The 16,647-nt window shown below is 55.0% G+C and overlaps 1 protein-coding gene across 7 annotated transcripts in view; it reads left to right on the plus strand.

Annotated features, from left to right (window-relative positions):
* Window positions 1–14,421, plus strand: part of LOC116990130 (RNA-binding protein 4B-like) — a 23,227-nt gene extending 8,806 nt beyond the window's left edge. The window contains exons 2-8 of one of the 7 annotated variants that reach the window (XR_004416427.1): window positions 796–1,102; window positions 3,171–3,904; window positions 5,185–5,308; window positions 9,856–9,895; window positions 12,145–12,251; window positions 12,844–13,029; window positions 13,990–14,421. Coding sequence is in view for 1 of the 7 variants with exons in the window: in XM_033047683.1 (XP_032903574.1) it covers window positions 796–1,102; window positions 3,171–3,898 (1,035 nt within the window). In the remaining 6 variants the exon portion in view is untranslated. The remainder of the gene's footprint in view (window positions 1–795; window positions 1,103–3,170; window positions 3,905–5,184; window positions 5,309–9,855; window positions 9,896–12,144; window positions 12,252–12,843; window positions 13,030–13,989) is intronic. The other 6 variants (XR_004416429.1, XR_004416431.1, XR_004416428.1 and 3 more) reach the window with 6 other exon arrangements.
* Window positions 14,422–16,647: the final 2,226 nt, after the last annotated feature.

Here is a 16,647-nt window from a genome sequence, read left to right on the forward strand (position 1 = left end):
TTCTCTCCATAATACCTGATCCCTTTAGCCACAAGGGCCACATCCAACTCCCTCTTAAATATAGCCAATGAACTGGCCTCAATTACCTTCTGATGCAGAGATTCACCACTCTCTGTGTGAAAAATGTTTTCCTCATCTCGGTCCTAAAAGATTTCCCCCTTATCCTTAAACTGTGACCCCTTGTTCTGGACTTCCCCAACATCGGGAACAATCTTCCTGCATCTAGCCTGTCTAACCCCTTAAGAATTTTGTAAGTTTCTATAAGATCCCCCCTAAATCTTCTAAATTCTAGCGAGTACAAGCCAAGTCAACCCAGTCTTTCTTTATATGAAAGTCCTGACATCCCAGGAATCAGTCTGGTGAACCTTCTCTGTACTCCCTCTATGGCAAGAATGTCTTTCCTCAGATTAGGAGACCAAAACTGTACGCAATACTCCAGGTGTGGTCTCACCAAGACCCTGTACAACTGCAGTAGGACCTCCCTGCTCCTATACTCAAATCCTTTTGCTATGAATGCTAACATACCATTCGCTTTCTTCACTGCCTGCTGCACCTTGCTTGCCTACTTTCAATGACTGGTGTACCATGACACCCAGGTCTCGTTGCATCTCCCCCTTTCCTAATCGGCCACCATTCAGATAATAATCTATCTATCTGTGCCTTATCGATGCAAGACTCTCTTTATCTCTGCTGTAAAAATATCCACTGACTTGGCCTCCATAGCCGTCTGTGGCAATGAGTGTCACAGGTTCTCCACCCTGGTGTACATTGTCCCGCGTTTCTTCTCCCCAACAGAACTATGGGTTTGTGCACATGGACAACAAGGAGGCGGCGAAGGAGGCGATCGAGCACCTGCACCACTACAAGCTGCACGGGGTCACCATCAATGTGGAGGCCAGCAAGAGCATGACCAAGTCGTCCACCAAGCTACACGTGGGAAAGGTCAGCCCGCTCTGCACCAGCCAGGATCTGCAGGCCAAGTTCGAGGAGTACGGGGCCGTGCTCGAGTGCGACATCATCAAGGACTACGCCTTCGTGCACATGGAGAGGGGCGACGACGCCATGGCCGCCATCAAGGGGCTCGACGGCACCCAACTCAAAGGTGAGCGGCGGGGTGCTGCGCTGGCATTGGCACCCCTCTTGCAGTTGAGGGAGTGCAGCGCTGCAGAAGGCATCTCTACCCATCAACAGGCATCCCCCTCCACCTGTGGCCAAAGTACAGAGGATGGGACAATAGACAATAGGTGCAGGAGTAGGTCATTCGGCCCTTCGAGCCAGCACCGCCATTCAATGTGATCATGGCTGATCATCCACAATCAGTACCCCGTTCCTGCCGTCTCCCCATATCCCCTGACTCCGCTATCTTTAAGAGCCCTATCAAGCTCTCTCTTGAAAGTATCCAGAGAACTGGCCTCCACCTGAGGCAGAGAATTCCACAGACTCACAACTCTCTGGGTGAAAAAGACAGTGAGGCAGTGGGTCTGGGAGTGGTGGGGCTGGACATGGGGCGTTGTGGGTACAACAGGCAGTGAATAAGGAATATGGCATGTTGGCATTCAGAGCTAGAGGATTTGAGTTTAGGAGCAAGGAGGTCCTACTGCAGTTGTACAGTGCCCTGGTGAGACCACACCTGGACTATTGTGTGCAATTTTGGTCTCTTAATTTGAGGAAGGACATTCTTTCTATTGAGTGTACACAAAAATGCTGGAGAAACTCAGCAGGTGCAGCAGCATCTATGGAGCGAAATAGATAGGCAACGTTTTGGGCCGAAACCCTTCTTCGATTTTCCAGCATCTGCAGTTCCTTCTTAAACACTACGCTGCACTCTATTGAGGGAGTGCAGCGTAGGTTCACCAGGTTAATTCCCGGGATGGCGGGACTGACATCTGATTAAAGAATGGGTCGACTGGGCTTGTACCCCCTGGAATTTAGATGAGAGGGGATCTTATAGAAACATATAAAATTCTTAAGGGATTGGACAGGCTAGATGCAGGAAAAATGTTCCCCATGTTAGGGAGTCCAGAACCCGGGGTCACAATTTAAGAGTAAACGGTCGGCCATTTAGGACTGAGATGCGGAAAAACGTTTTCACCCAGAGAGTTGTGAATCTGTGGAATTCTCTGCCACAGAAGGCAGTGGAGGCCAATTCACTGGATGTATTTAAGAGAGAGTTGGATTTAGCTCTTAGGGCTAATGGAATCAAGGATTATGGGGAGAAAGCAGGAATGGGGTACTGATTTTGGATAATCGGCCATGATCATATTGATCAAAGCTGGCTCGAAGGGCCTACTCCTGCACCTATTTTCTATGTTTCTATGCTACCGACAGCTTAAAGGCACATCACAAGCCTGTGATCCCACGCCACCAGGTCCAGGAACAGGTCCTTTCCCACAACCATCAGGTTGTGGTTCTTGAACTGACCTCCCCCACCAGATCCTCACTGACTATCCATAAGGTGGTGGTAATAGAGTTGCTGCCTCACAGCGCCACAGATCTGGTACATATACATTAGGAGAAGGAGACGCTTTGTGTTTGGGGCACCCGGTGTCATTATCAATCGTTGAGAACTTGGCTGTAATGAGGCAGCAATGACTCCTCAACACCATCCGTTCAAAGGGCGGCACGGTGGTGCAGCGGTAAAGTTGCTGCCTCACAGCGCCAGAGACCCGGGTTCCATCCCGACTACGGGTGCTGTTCTCCCCGTGACCTGTGCGGGATTTCTCCGAGATCCTCGGTTTCCTCCCACACTCCAAAGGCGTGCGGGCTTGTAGGTTAATTGGCTTTGATAAACTTGTAAAATGTCCCGAGTGTGTGGGATGGAACTAGTGCACAGATGATTTGTTTAAGAAGGGTCTCGACCCAAAACGTCACCTATTCCTTCGCTCCATAGAGGCTACCTCACACGCTGTGTTTCTCCAGCATTTTTATCGACCTTGTATCAGCTTCGGTAAGTTTCTGTCTGGCCTGCAGGTGAACCTGCCTCACTACGCAGACCGTATCTCTGTGCTTCTCTCTAGTTTTCCAATTCTCCTTGTCCGGGACCCTTCCACTGCCCCGGCCTTGTGTGTATGTTTGGTGTAACCCAGCATGTGCAGTTGCTTGCTGCAGGGGAGGGGGCTTGCTGGTAGCTGGGGCCGTGAGTTTGAGCGTGTCTATGCTTCGTGTTGCAGGCAAGCGGATCCACGTGGAGCTGTCCAAGAGCCGGCTGCGGGTGCAGCCAGGCATGGGGGAGAAGAACACCTGCTTCCGCTGCGGAAAGGATGGCCACTGGTCCAAGGAGTGTCCGACGGACCGTTCCGACGTGGGCATGAGCATTCCTGCCCACTACCTTGACGCTTACACCATGTCGGGCCGGTACGGGGAGCAGGCGTTCTACGATAGCCGCTACGTGGACTACTACGAGAAGTACCGGGCGGGGGCGTACGGGGCGGTGGGCACTCCCTACCCGGACCGCTGGGGCGCCCAACTGGGGGGCTACGGCGCCAGCCTGCGGGAGCGCAAGGCCCTGGAGGCCTACGGGCAGAGTGCCATCTCCCAGCCGCCCACCTACTACGCCCGCGACCGCAGCCCGCTGCGCCGCTCCGTGGTCTCCAACGTCACCGACTACGCCACGGCGGCCACCGAGTATGCGGCGGCAGCCACCGCCTCGGCCACGGCCAGCGACTACGCTGCCCAGGCCGCCAGCTACGCCGCCCAGGACTACGCCGGGGCCGGATATGCCGGATACGCTGCCCAGTCGGCTGCCGCAGACTACGCCGGCGGCAGCTACACGGCCGCAGACTACGCCGGCGCCTACGGCTACGACTACTCCGGGGCAGCCTCCAACAGCGCGGGTTACGGCGCTGCCGGAGCCACCGCAGACGCCTACGTGGGACAGGCGCAGTACTCTGCCTACTAATCACAGGTGAGTGAGGGGCAATCCTGGGTCTATGGCATCACCATACCCTCTCCCTCCCTCCCATCCCCTTGAACTCTCCCCATCACCCTTCCCCCACCTCTTTCCCTCCCCCCTCTTTCTCCCACCCCCCCCTCTCTCCCATTCCCCCCTCCTTCTCCCCACCCCCCTCCTTCTCTCCCACCCCCCTCTCTTCCTCCCACCCCCCTCTCTCCCATCCCCCCCCTCTCTCCCATCCCCCCCCTCTCTCCCATCCCCCCCTCTCTCCCCATCCCCCCCCTCTCTCCCATCCCCCCCTCTCTCCCACCCCCCCCCCTCTCTCCCATCCCCCCTCTCTCTCTCCCACCCCCCCCCTCTCTCCCCTCCCCCCCTCTCTCCCATCCCCCCTCTCTCCCAACCCCCCCCCTCTCTCCCACCCCCCCCCCCCCCCCTCCCTCCCCCCCACCTCTCCCCCACCCCCCCCTCTCTCTCCCCTCCCCCCTCTCTCCCACCCCCCCCCTCTCTCCCCCCCCCCCTCTCTCCCCTCCCCCCTCTCTCCTCCCCCCCCCCCCTCTCTCCCCTCCCCCCCCTCTCTCCCCCCCCCCTCTCTCCCCCCCCTTCTCTCCCTCCCCCTCCTCCATCCCTCCCCCCCCCTCCCCCCTCTCCCCCCCTTCCCCCCCCCCTCTCTCTCCCCATCCCCCCTCTCTCCCCTCCTCCCCTTCCTCCCCTCACCCCCCTCCCTCCGCCCCTTCCTCCCATTGCCCCCCTTCTTTCTCCAATCCCCCCTCTCTCCAATCCCCCCCTCTCTCCCATCCCCCCCTCTCCCATTCCCCCCTCTCTCCCATTCCTCCTCCACCCTCCCTTCCACCCCCCCTCTCCTCCCATCCGTCTTTTCCTCCCATCCCCCCTCTCTTCCTCCCTCCCCCCCTCTCTTCCTCCCACCGCCCCTCTCCCTTCCTGTCGGTGGCCTGCCGTTATTTCCACCCCCAGCCCCATGGGGAAAAGGTTTCACCCTCTCCCGCCAGCCCCGCGAGGTCCAGAGCAGGCCCCTGGGACCCCTGCCCTGGTGTGTGCATGTGTCGACCACTCTAGCCCGCACGCCTCTGTTCATTGCCGCGGTCGAGAATTGAAAATCTAGCTGTGTCGGTGTGCCCTCTCGCTCTCTCTCCCTCCCTCCCATCCCTCCATCTCCCTCCACCTCCCTCTCCCCCACCCACCCCCCCCACCCCCCCCCCCCCCCCACCCTCTCTTGTCTTCGGGCACTCTCCACACTCTCATGGGTCTTTTCCTTCTGCTGCCTACCTGCCTAGGAAGGAGAGGAGAATGCAGGAGCTTCCCTGCCCCCACACACCTGCACTGTCGGACGGTGCCTCTCCTCCCACTGGCCGGGCTCGCTCCAGGTCTCCTCCCCGGCCAAACCCGCCTCCTGCTTCGGTAGGTCATCGCCGAGTGTCCGTCTTAGCCAAAAACAAAACGGAGCAGCGGCCGGCTTGGCTACGCGGGTCGCGGCGTCTGGCGGATCTCCCCGTCGTGCTCGGTTTGGTCGGGGGCCCGTCGGGAATGGAGCCATTCACTACCCGCCCCCCCCCCTCCCCCCAGAGAAAAGCAACCGCAGCTGCCCCATACCTGGGACAAACGGTGGCAAGCTGAGAGCTGGAGCTGGACGTTTGCCCCATGCTCTGTGCTCTCTCTGCCTCGTTCCAAACATCCGTCTGACACAAAAATGCCGGAGTAACTCAGTGACGATGATAAAGGAAACGGGCCGTTGTTAGCTGTTTGCTAGGTGAGAACGAGAAGCTGGTGCGACTTGGGTGGGGGATGGATAGAGAGGGAGGGAATAACTTGAAGTTGAAGAAATCAATTTCATACCACTGGGCAATAAGCTACCCAAGCGAAATATGAGATGCTGTTAAGGGGTTAGACAGGCTAGATGCAGGAAGATTGTTCCCGATGTTGGGGAAGTCCAGAACAAGGGGTCACAGTTTAAGGATAAGGGGGAAATCTTTTAGGACCGAGATGAGGAAAACATTTTTCACACAGAATCTGGAATTCTCTGCCACAGAAGGTAGTTGAGGCCAGTTCATTGGCTATATTTAAGAGGAGTTAGATGTGGCCCTTGTGGCTAAAGGGATCAGGGGGTATGGAGAGAAGGCAGGTACAGGATACTGAGTTGGAATGATCAACCATGATCATATTGAATGGCGGTGCAGGCTCGAAGTGCCGAATGGCCTACTACTGCACCTATTGTCCATGTTTCTATGTCTATGTCCCTCCAATTTGCATTTAGTCCCGCTCTGGAGGCCCAGGGCAGAAAGGTCAGTGTGGGAATGGGGGGAGGGGGGGGGGGCAGTTAAAGTGTTTAGCAACCGGGAGATCAGGTAGATCCAGGCTGACCGAGTAAAGGTGGCTTCTCCCCTGACTCAGGCTGAAGAAAGGTCTCAGCCCAAAAGATTATTAAGGGTTTGGACACGCTAGAGGCAGGAAACATGTTCCTGATGTTGGGGGGAGTCCAGGACCAGGGGCCACACAGTTTAAGAATAAGGGGTAAGCCATTTATAACGGAGACGAGGAAACACTTTTTCTCACAGAGAGTTGTGAGTTTGTGAAATTCTTTGCCTCAGAGGGCGGTGGAGGCCGGTTCTCTGGATGCTTTCAAGAGAGAGAGCTAGATAGGGCTCTTAAAGATAGCGGAGTCAGTGGATATGGGGGAGAAAGCAGGAACGGGGTACTGATTGGGGGTGATCAGCCATGATCACATTAAATGGCAGTGCTGGCTCGAAGGGCCGAATGGCCTACTCCTGCACCTATTGTCTATTGTCAACCATTCCTTCTCTCCAGAGATGCTACCTGTCCCTCTGAGTTACTCCAGCATTTTTGTGTCTATCTTGGGTTTAAACCAGCATCTGCACTTCCTTCCTATGCACATGGGTCTGACCCTCCGCGCATTCCCAACTGTCGACCACACAGATTGTGTCTGCGGAGTTTTGCACTGTGCGTGCCTGACCCGCCACACTGTGGTCGTGAGTTTTATGTCTTCCCCCACCCTCCCTTGTCGTTCCAAGCTGCTGTTTGCTGGACTGTTACTTGTTACAGGTGTGTCACTTGGACTTCCCCCACACAGCTGAAGGCTCCTCTCCATGGTTCCCCCCCTCCCCCTCTCCCATTTCTGCAAACCCCTCACTTTTGACTCCCCCAGCAATCGATAGACTGCAGGTAGTGCTGCTCTAACGCCATGGCTGTGTATGTAGGAAACCCCACCCTGTGTGCAAGGCCGTGTTACAACAGAGCAGAAGATAGACACAAAGCAGGAGTAACTCAGCAGGTCGTCAGGTCATGTGATAGGAGACGAATTAGGCCATTCGGCCCATCAAGTCCACTCCGCCATTCAATCATGGCTGATCTATCTCTCACTCCGAACCCCATTCTCCTGCCTTCTCCCCATAACCTCTGCCACCCGTACTAATCAAGAATCTATCTCTTAAAAATATCCATTGACTTGTGGCCTCCACAGCCGTCTGTAGCAATAAATTCCACAGATTCACCACCCTCTGACTAAAGAAATTCCTTCTCATCTCCCTCCTAAAAGAGCGACCTTTAATCTGATGCTTTGACCTCTAGTCCTAGACTCTCCCACGAGTGAAAACACCCTCTCCACATCCACTCTATCCAAGCCTTTCACTATTCGGTACGTTTCAATGAGGTCCCCCCTCATTCTTCTAAACCCCAGTGCTGTCGAACGGCCATCATCAGTTAACCCACTCAGTCCTGGGATCAAGCTTGTAAACCTCTGGACCCTCTCCAGAGCCAGCATTTTTTGGGCGAGACCCTTTTTAGTCTGAAGAATGGTCTCGACCCAAAATGTCACCTATTCCTTTTCTCCAGTGATGCTGCCCGACCTGCTGAGTTACTCCAGCACTTTGTGTCTATCTTCGGTGTAAACCAGCATCTGCAGTTCCTCCCGACACGTTACAGCAGAGCAGCATGTTTCACAGCAGAACCATGTATCAATTGTACCGATGATCACAAATGGCTTTGCAACAGGGTCCCTCAGGCCACCCCGCGCCCCCTTACTCTTCTCCTCATTCCTTCAGTGCCCACTGGTGTTGAACGACTGAGCATCCACAGTCCACTAGCAAAGAATTCAGTCGTACAGTGTAGAAATAGGCCCTTCAGCACAACTTTCATACGCCGACCAATATGTCCCATCTACACTAGACCAACGTGTCTAGACCAACATGTCCCATCTACACTAGACCAACGTGTCGCATCTACACTAGACCAACATGTCCCATCGACACTAGACCAACCTGTCCCATCTACACTAGACCAACATGTCCCATCTACACTAGACTAACATGTCCCATCTACACTAGACCAACATGTCTCACCTACACTAGACCAACATGTCCCATCTACACTAGACCAACATGTCCCATCTACACTAGACCAACATGTCTCACCTACACTAGACCAACGTGTCCCATCGACACTAAACCAACATCTCCCATCGACACTAGACCAACGTGTCCCATCAACACTAGACCAACATGTCCCATCGAAACTAGACCAACATGTCCCATCTACACTAGACCAACATGTCCCATCGACACTAGACCAACATGTCCCATATACACTACACCATGTCCCATCTACACTAGACCAACATGTCCCATCTACACTAGACCAACATGTCCCATCTACACTAGACCAACATGTCCCATCTACACTATACCAACGTGTCCCATCTACACTAGACCAACGTGTCCCATGTACACTACACCATGTCCCATCTACACTAGACCAACATGTCCCATCTACACTAGACCAACATGTCCCATGTACACTACACCATGTCCCATCTACACTAGACCAACATGTCCCATCTACACTAGACCAACATGTCCCATCTACACTAGACCAACGTGTCCCATCTACACTAGACCAACGTGTCCCATCTACACTAGACCAACATGTCCCATCGACACTAGACCAACGTGTCCCATCTACACTAGACCAACGTGTCCCATCTACACTAGACCAACATGTCCCATCGACACTAGACCAACGTGTCCCATCTACACTAGACCAACATGTCCCATCGACACTAGACCAACATGTCCCATCGACACTAGACCAACATGTCCCATCGACACTAGACCAACATGTCCCATCGACACTAGACCAACATGTCCCATCTACACTAGACCAACATATCCCTCTCAACCTGTCCTATCCATGTACCTGTCTAAATATTGCAACAGTACCTGCCGCAACGACCCCTTCCAGCAGCTCGTTCCACACGCCCACCATCCTTTGTGTAAAAAATGTTCTCTCTCAGTTTCCTATTAAATCTTTTCCCCCTCACTTAAATCTATGGTTCTCGAGGTCATGGGGAGAACGTACAAACTCCATACAGGCAGCACCCATAGTCAGGATCGAACCCAGGTCTCTGGTGCTGTGATGCAGCAACACTGCCGCTGCCGGGCTGGAGTGTTTCACCCTGATATCTGCTTCTGCCACCCTTTCAGCCTCTCCATCCCCGACCTAGTTCAGTTTTAACCTCCACCCCGCCGCCACTTGTCATTGTGTCTTGTCGCTGTACCGGGCTAAGACTGGAGCTCTGTCTCGGTTACTTTGTGGCTGACCGGCGGAAGGCGATGGGCACGGGGCTGGGCGAGTGCAGGTGAGGCGTACGTGCGTGCGTGTGTGCGCGTGCGCGCGGAGCCCCGAGAGATGGGGCCGTTCCCGGCCTGGCGTGACCCCCCCCCCCCATTCTGTGATGCCAGCCTCTGAGCATCCTGACTCCAGCCGCGGGAATGGGAGCACGCAGGGGGAGATTGCAACCCGCCCGCCTGCGGTCTCCCGGCGACGGGCTCACCTTGTCAGTCGGTAGCCGCGGTGACTTGTGTACACGCTGCGGGCAGCACTGCTGTCTGCTAACGCGCGGCTGGGTTACATGAGTTGTGCCTCTTGTGTTCCAGATATCCCGTCTGCACCACTTTGTACAGACCTATTTCTAACGTGAGCTAAGGAAGTTTGTCATTTTGATTACACCTAGTGTGCAGGCTTTGATCCCTCCTCCCCCCCCCCCTCCCCACCCTGTTCCTTCCCTTCCCCAACATAACTCCTCCACTGCAGGACCTGACCTACCTCACCCCTCCATGACCTGACCTACCTCACCCCTCCATTACCTGACCTGCCTCACCCCTCCATGACCTGACCTGCCTCACCCCTCCATGACCTGACCTACCTCACCCCTCCATGACCTGACCTACCTCACCCCTCCATGACCTGACCTGACCTCCCTCACCCCTCCATGGCCTGACCTACCTCACCCCTCCATGACCTGACCTGACCTCCCTCACCCCTCCATGGCCTGACCTACCTCACCCCTCCATGACCTGACCTGCCTCACCCCTCCATGACCTGACCTACCTCACCTCTCCATGACCTGACCTGCCTCACCCCTCCATGACCTGACCTACCTCACCCCTCCATGACCTGACCTGCCTCACCCCTCCATGACCTGACCTGCCTCACCCCTCCATGACCTGACCTGACCTACCTCACCCCTCCATGACCTGACCTCCCTCACCCCTCCATGGCCTGACCTACCTCACCCCTCCATGACCTGACCTGACCTACCTCACCCCTCCATGACCTGACCTCCCTCACCCCTCCATGGCCTGACCTACCTCACCCCTCCATGACCTGACCTACCTCACCCCTCCATGACCTGACCTACCTCACCCCTCCATGACCTGACCTACCTCACCGCTCCACTGCGGACCTGACCTGCTTCAATGGTTCTACGGTGCTTTTATTGTCACGTGTGCAAAGTGCTAACGCTGTGAAATTATTTTTCTTACAAGCATAAGAGTTCTGCCATCCCTCCCGATCGTCGATTAGCAAGTCTACCGATCCTGCTTGCCGGGGGGGGGGGGGGCGCCATGTTTTGCCGGTATTTCCAAAGTCCGTGCTCTTGTTCCCATGAGCGGTGCCTGTTGCAGGCAAATCCCAGGCTGCTGCCTTGCTTGGACACCACGTCCCTCTCCTCCCCTCGCCCCCGTCCAACTTTGTTCCCCAGGTGATGAGAGCCCCCCGCAGCCGACCTCGAGGGGCCGGAGGGCCAGACTCCAGTTCCCTCTCCTTGTCCAGGATTCGGGTCTCTCTCCTTCTCCCCCGTCACCCACATCCCCCCCCACCCTGTACTAAAGATAGCACAAAAAGCTGGAGTAACTCAGCGGGACAGGCAGCATCTATGGAGATAGGGAATGGGTGACGTTTCGGGTCAAGACTTCTTCAGCCTGAGAGTCAGGAAAATAGACCACTTTTGCTCAATCTCCACCTTAATACCTTCAGACAAATCTGAAGAAGGGTCTCGACCCGAAACGTCACCCACCCCTTCTCTCCAGAGATGCTGCCTGTCCCGCTCGGTTACTCCAGCTTTTTGCGTCTATGGTTTAAACCAGCATCTGCAGTTCCTTCCTACAGACACCCTCACCCCCCAACCTCATCTGTACTACCCGCTGCACGGGGACCGAGCCCCTCAACGCTCCCCCTCTCCCGGGGCACTGTGTGGAGTTGGAGGTGGAGGTGAGGCAAGTCTTGTATCCTCCCGCTTCCCGGGCACCTGTTATTGCATGCTGCAGGTGGACAGGAATGAAGGTGGGTCGGCTTCAGAGATGTCCCTTCGTGCTACCCCGCGGTGAGGCTGTTCGGCCCCGTTATCCGTGGCGTGCTGTCCCTCTTAAAGGGTGTGATTTGTGGTGAGAGCGCGGGCATTTCCAGTGCTTTTACCCCTCTATCGCCGCATTGTGGCCATCTGCGACGTGTCAATCCGTGGTGTGGCAGTGTTGATGAGAGGAGTTGTGTGTGTGTGTGTGTGTGAGAGGGTGGAGGAATACGTCTAACAAACCCCCCACTCCACCCTCGAGTACTAACCCAGGCCTAATGGCCGCCCGCCCGCTGCCAATGTGGAGATCAGTCAGCCGGAGAGTGGAGGGAAACGGAGCTGGCGTCGCCCAGCGAGGTGGACGAGGGCAGAGACGGAGGGGAGCTGCAGCAGCAAGGCCAGTGTCCGTACCCCCCCCCCCCCCCACCCCCACCCTCTCCCCCCTCGAGTGCGGAGTGCATTTGCCGGCTGTGGCGCGGCGAGACGAGACGTTTGCTGGAGTTGCCGGCGGGTTTGTCTGTGTGCGCGACCAACCCAGCTCGCGGGTTTCCTGAATGAACTGAAATGCTGTGTCGTCTCCCCTCCTCTTTGACAGTTGTGTATCCACCTACCTGCCTGCCTGCTGGAGAAACCAGCTCCTGTAGCCACCAGCGGAGACTGAACAGTAGCAACTCTCAGACTAGCTTCAGGTTGCGTCATGTGGTAACTGGCGCCGAAACTTATTTCTCTTGTCCATCGCTTACTCCCCACCCCCCCCCCCCCCTCCCCTTTTTTTTGTTTCTGTTGGAACTGTTCACTTTATTTCCCCCCCCCCCTCCTTCCTCTCCTGATAGTCACTGGGACACTTATCCCAGGTGACCCCCCCCCCATCTCTCCCCCCCCCCCCCATCTCTTCCCCCCCCCCCCACCTCTGTTTTTTTCTCCTCTCCCCCCCCCCCCCTCCATCCGAGCAGCGCACAGCGCGGGCACAGTGCGTGACCTCTCAACACGCACCTACGTACGCGGGCGCGGGCAAGCCTCTACCCCCCCCTTCCCCACCCCCTTCCTCCCTTCCCCCACCCTCCCCACCCCCTCCCTTCTTCCACCCATGTCCAGTCTATGCTGGAGGGGCGTCGAGGGCAGTGGGGCGTGCAGAGACAGAGAGACAGATAGAGTGAGAGAGAGAGAGAGAGAGAGACAGACAGAGAGAGAGGGACAGAGTGAGAGAGACAGACACAGTGAGAGACAGAGGGAGAGAGAGAGAGAGAGAGAGCGCGGCTGCCGATTTAACTACCTGCTCTTGTCCACTTCCCAGTCGCCATCCCCAGCAGCGCCGAGACTCGAGAGATGGAAGTGCAGTTAGAGTGCGGAGGGGCCTGAATCCGGCCTGGTGCTACCTGCTCCACCTGTGACAGACATAGAGCTGGCTGGCTGTCGCCTGGATGTGTTGATCGCAGTCTGCAGTGTGAAGCTGCTTGTGTTTGCTGCCTCCTGGAGACAGGTGTTCCTATTATCGTGCAATTCCACAACTCCTGCATTTGCCTAGCGCCCTTAGACGTTTTGCCTCGGCGGATATAAGAGGCGGGCGTGTCAGACTCCAGCCCCAGGTGGCCATGTTAGGACGGGCGAGCACATTTAAATAAATGAATACATAGTGAAGCTCGGGTCAAAGAGGCAGGTTGTGGAGGAGGAATGAGGAGCGGTGAGATTCAGGGAAGAAATTCCGGAGTTCCGGTTTCGGAGTGAGCGGGGTGGGAAGGAGGGGGAGTTTGTCCAGGAAGGGTGGGTGGGTAGTTCAAAGCTTCTTGTGAGGTGTAGACTGTGGAGGCCTTGCTGGTCCAGACGGGCGAGCTAGAGAGATTCCAACGCAAGCCTGTGGTACTTGCACAGCCGAGGAGCGGTCGGTTCGGGCACGCCGTTGGTGATTTCGGATTTGCGGTGGTGGTCTGTTCGGTCCCGTGGGAAGGATAGGTCGTGCTACCTCTCCCACACCCCCTCTCCTACTGCTCGCTGCATCGTCGGTGGCTCTGTCTGCAGCTAGCTCTCCAACCATTCCGTTGTGTTCCAGCACCTCTCCCATCAGGCGGGCACGGTTCCAACCCCCTCTGCCCCTCCACCACTCCCCTCTGCTCTAATGTTGGTACCACCCTCACTTACGACCTCCACACACAACTGACTGCTGCAGCCAGCACGTGAATGTAAACGGCCTGGCGTGAGCTCCTCTCCACTGTGCTGTGAATGAACCACCAAACATCCGCGAGGGGAGTTCGAGAACGAAAAAAAAACACTTCAGTGGTTCTGCTAACTTCTCTCTAGCCCCTCTTGTTGCGACATGTTGGGGCAAGAGATGTTGCCCTGCAAAGGCGAGTTGTGTGTGCGTGCGTGCGCGCGTGCGTGCTTTCTCCCTCACGTGGCCACTAGAGTATCTTTGAACAGTTTGTGATGTGTTTCCTCTTTGCAGATTTGGTAATACCTGTTGGTGAGACCGCGGCTGCTCCACACACAAACTCGGCTCGGACCTTGTGCAGAGTACCCACACCATCGAGATTTAGCACAGAGAACTCCGGGAACAATACTATCTGTAGATGTGAAATGTTGGTGTTTTTCTTTCAAAAATACTAGCAGAAAAAAGTCGATTTTCTTTCTAATTCCCCCTCCCCCACCCACCCCAATATGATCTGTGACTGTTCTGGGTTTTATTTGAAGCTATTTGTTACTCATTTAAAAAAAAATAAAGATTTTTTTTTTGGTTTTCGTGTTGTTGGTAAATGTTGTGTGGTGGTGGAAGTCTCTATAAAAGGGAGCGACTCCTGAATGTAGACCTGATGGTGACCACAAATCCCCCCCCCCCTCCCTGTAGCACCCTGCAATAAACGATGAGTATTTGAACTGATGGAGTCCGTGTAAAGTTGCTTTTTACTCTGCTCGACTCGAGAATCAGAGAGAAACGGTGTCCAAACAGGCCCTTCGGCCCACCCAGTCCAGGTCTCCCTACTTTTATTTTTACATTAACAGCAGTATGGTGGCAGAGCAGTAGAGTTTATTTCAGAGACACAGCGCTGAAACAGGCCCTTCGGCCCACCGAGTCCACATCGACCAGCGATCCCCGCACATTAATACAAGCCGACACACACTAGAAACAATTTACACTTATTCCCACTTATAACAACTTCATTCCCGCCTCCTTGCGTATAACCTATTTGAACCCCTCCATTCTGGCTTTCACCCCCTCCATAGCACAGAAACTGCTCTCCTCAAAGTCCTCAACGACCTCCTCACCTCTGCTGACACTGGTTCCCTCAACATCCTCATCCTCCTCGACCTGAGCGCAGCCTTCGATACAGTGAACCATAACATCTTGCTCACCAGACTCAAAGACCTCGGCATTGAAGGCTCTGCACTCAGCTGGCTCCGTTCCTACCTTTCCAACAGATCCCACTTCATCTCTCTCCACAACCACACCTCTGCTACAGCCACAGTCACTCAAGGCGTTCCCCAAGACTCCGTACTCGGCCCCCTCCTCTTCATCATCTACATCCTCCCCCTTGGTCAGATACTCCGTCACTTCAACCTGGACTTCCACTGTTACGCCGATGACACCCAGATCTACCTCGGCACCGAATCCCCCCACAACCCCCCCCCTCTCCCATATCAACTCCTGTTTGTCAGCTATAAAAACCTGGATGCAACATAACTTCCTCAAACTCAACAGCGATAAGACAGAATTCCTCCTCATAGGCTCCAAAGCCACACTCAGCAAAATCAATAACCCCACTCTCACCATCGACGGCACCACTGTCTCCTCATCTCCCCAGGCCCGCAACCTTGGCGTGATCTTTGATTTCACCCTCTCCTTTGAGCCTCACATCCGCCATGTCATTAAAACCTCCTTCTTTCAACTCCGCAACACCGCCAAACTCAGACCCTCTCTCACACCTCCCGCTGCTGAAATACTCATCCATGCCTTCATCTCCTCCCGACTGGACTATTGCAACTCAATTCTCCTTGGCATCAGCTCCACCTACATCAACCGACTCCAACTGGTCCAGAACGCAGCCGCCCGACTCATCACCCACATCAAATCCTGGCATCACATCCCTCCAGTCCTCAAACAACTTCACTGGCTTCCCATCTCCCACCAGATCACCTACAAAATCCTGATCCTCACCTACAAAGCCCTCCACCATCTGGCCCCCCCATATCTCACTGACCTCCTCTCCCCCTACCAACTCTCACGGTCCCTCAGATCCACATCAGCCGGTCTCCTCTCCATCCACAAGTCCAACCTCCGCAGTTTTGGGAACAGAGCCTTCTCCAGGGCAGCTCCCAGGCTCTGGAACTCCCTCCCCCAACTGATCCGCAATTCCGTGTCCCTCACCATCTTCCAGTCCCGCCTCAAGACCCATCTCTTCACCTCTGCCTATCCTTAGCCCCACGTCCCCCTCCCTTTTCATCTGTGCATTAATTGCCTCATATTGTGTTTTGAATTGAATTCTGTCTTTACTTTGTGTGCTAGTCATGTCTCTACTACTTATTTCATTCCGCTTACATGTTTTTCCTCTACCTGCTAAATTTTTGTATGGTGTCCTTGAGACTCTTGAAAGGCGCCCATAAATAAAATGTATTATTATTATTATTATTACTTATGCCAAGTATACAGACCCATGCCAACAGTGGCAGTGACGGACTGGCCAGGGTGTCAGCTTGCCCGATGGCAAGTGGGCCCCTGATGAAGTGGCAACCAATATTTTAGACCCAGTCTGCCACTGCCTACAAAGCAATACTTCTTTGGGGTGTGGGAGGAAACCGAAGATTGGTGTCTGTAGCAAAGATCTTAGAGCAGAGATCTTTGGTCTGTAGGGAGTAAGGACGTTCTCCCTGTGACCACATGTGACTATTTTCCATGTGACTGGGGAGGGGGGGGGGGGGCTGCCAGCATTAATAATGTCGGCACCCTGCCAGGGAAGTCCGCCAACATCAAATATGGCGATCGTCCCCTTCCCATCAAAGATCATATAGGATCTTTGCTTCCCAGTGAATGCCGCCAGCATCAAACATGGCGCGCGCCCCCTGCAAAAACAAGGGATGGTTGTTGCCAATATCAAACATGGTGGTCGTC

Source organism: Amblyraja radiata, chromosome 30, assembly GCF_010909765.2.
Source record: "Amblyraja radiata isolate CabotCenter1 chromosome 30, sAmbRad1.1.pri, whole genome shotgun sequence".
NCBI lineage: Eukaryota > Metazoa > Chordata > Chondrichthyes > Rajiformes > Rajidae > Amblyraja > Amblyraja radiata.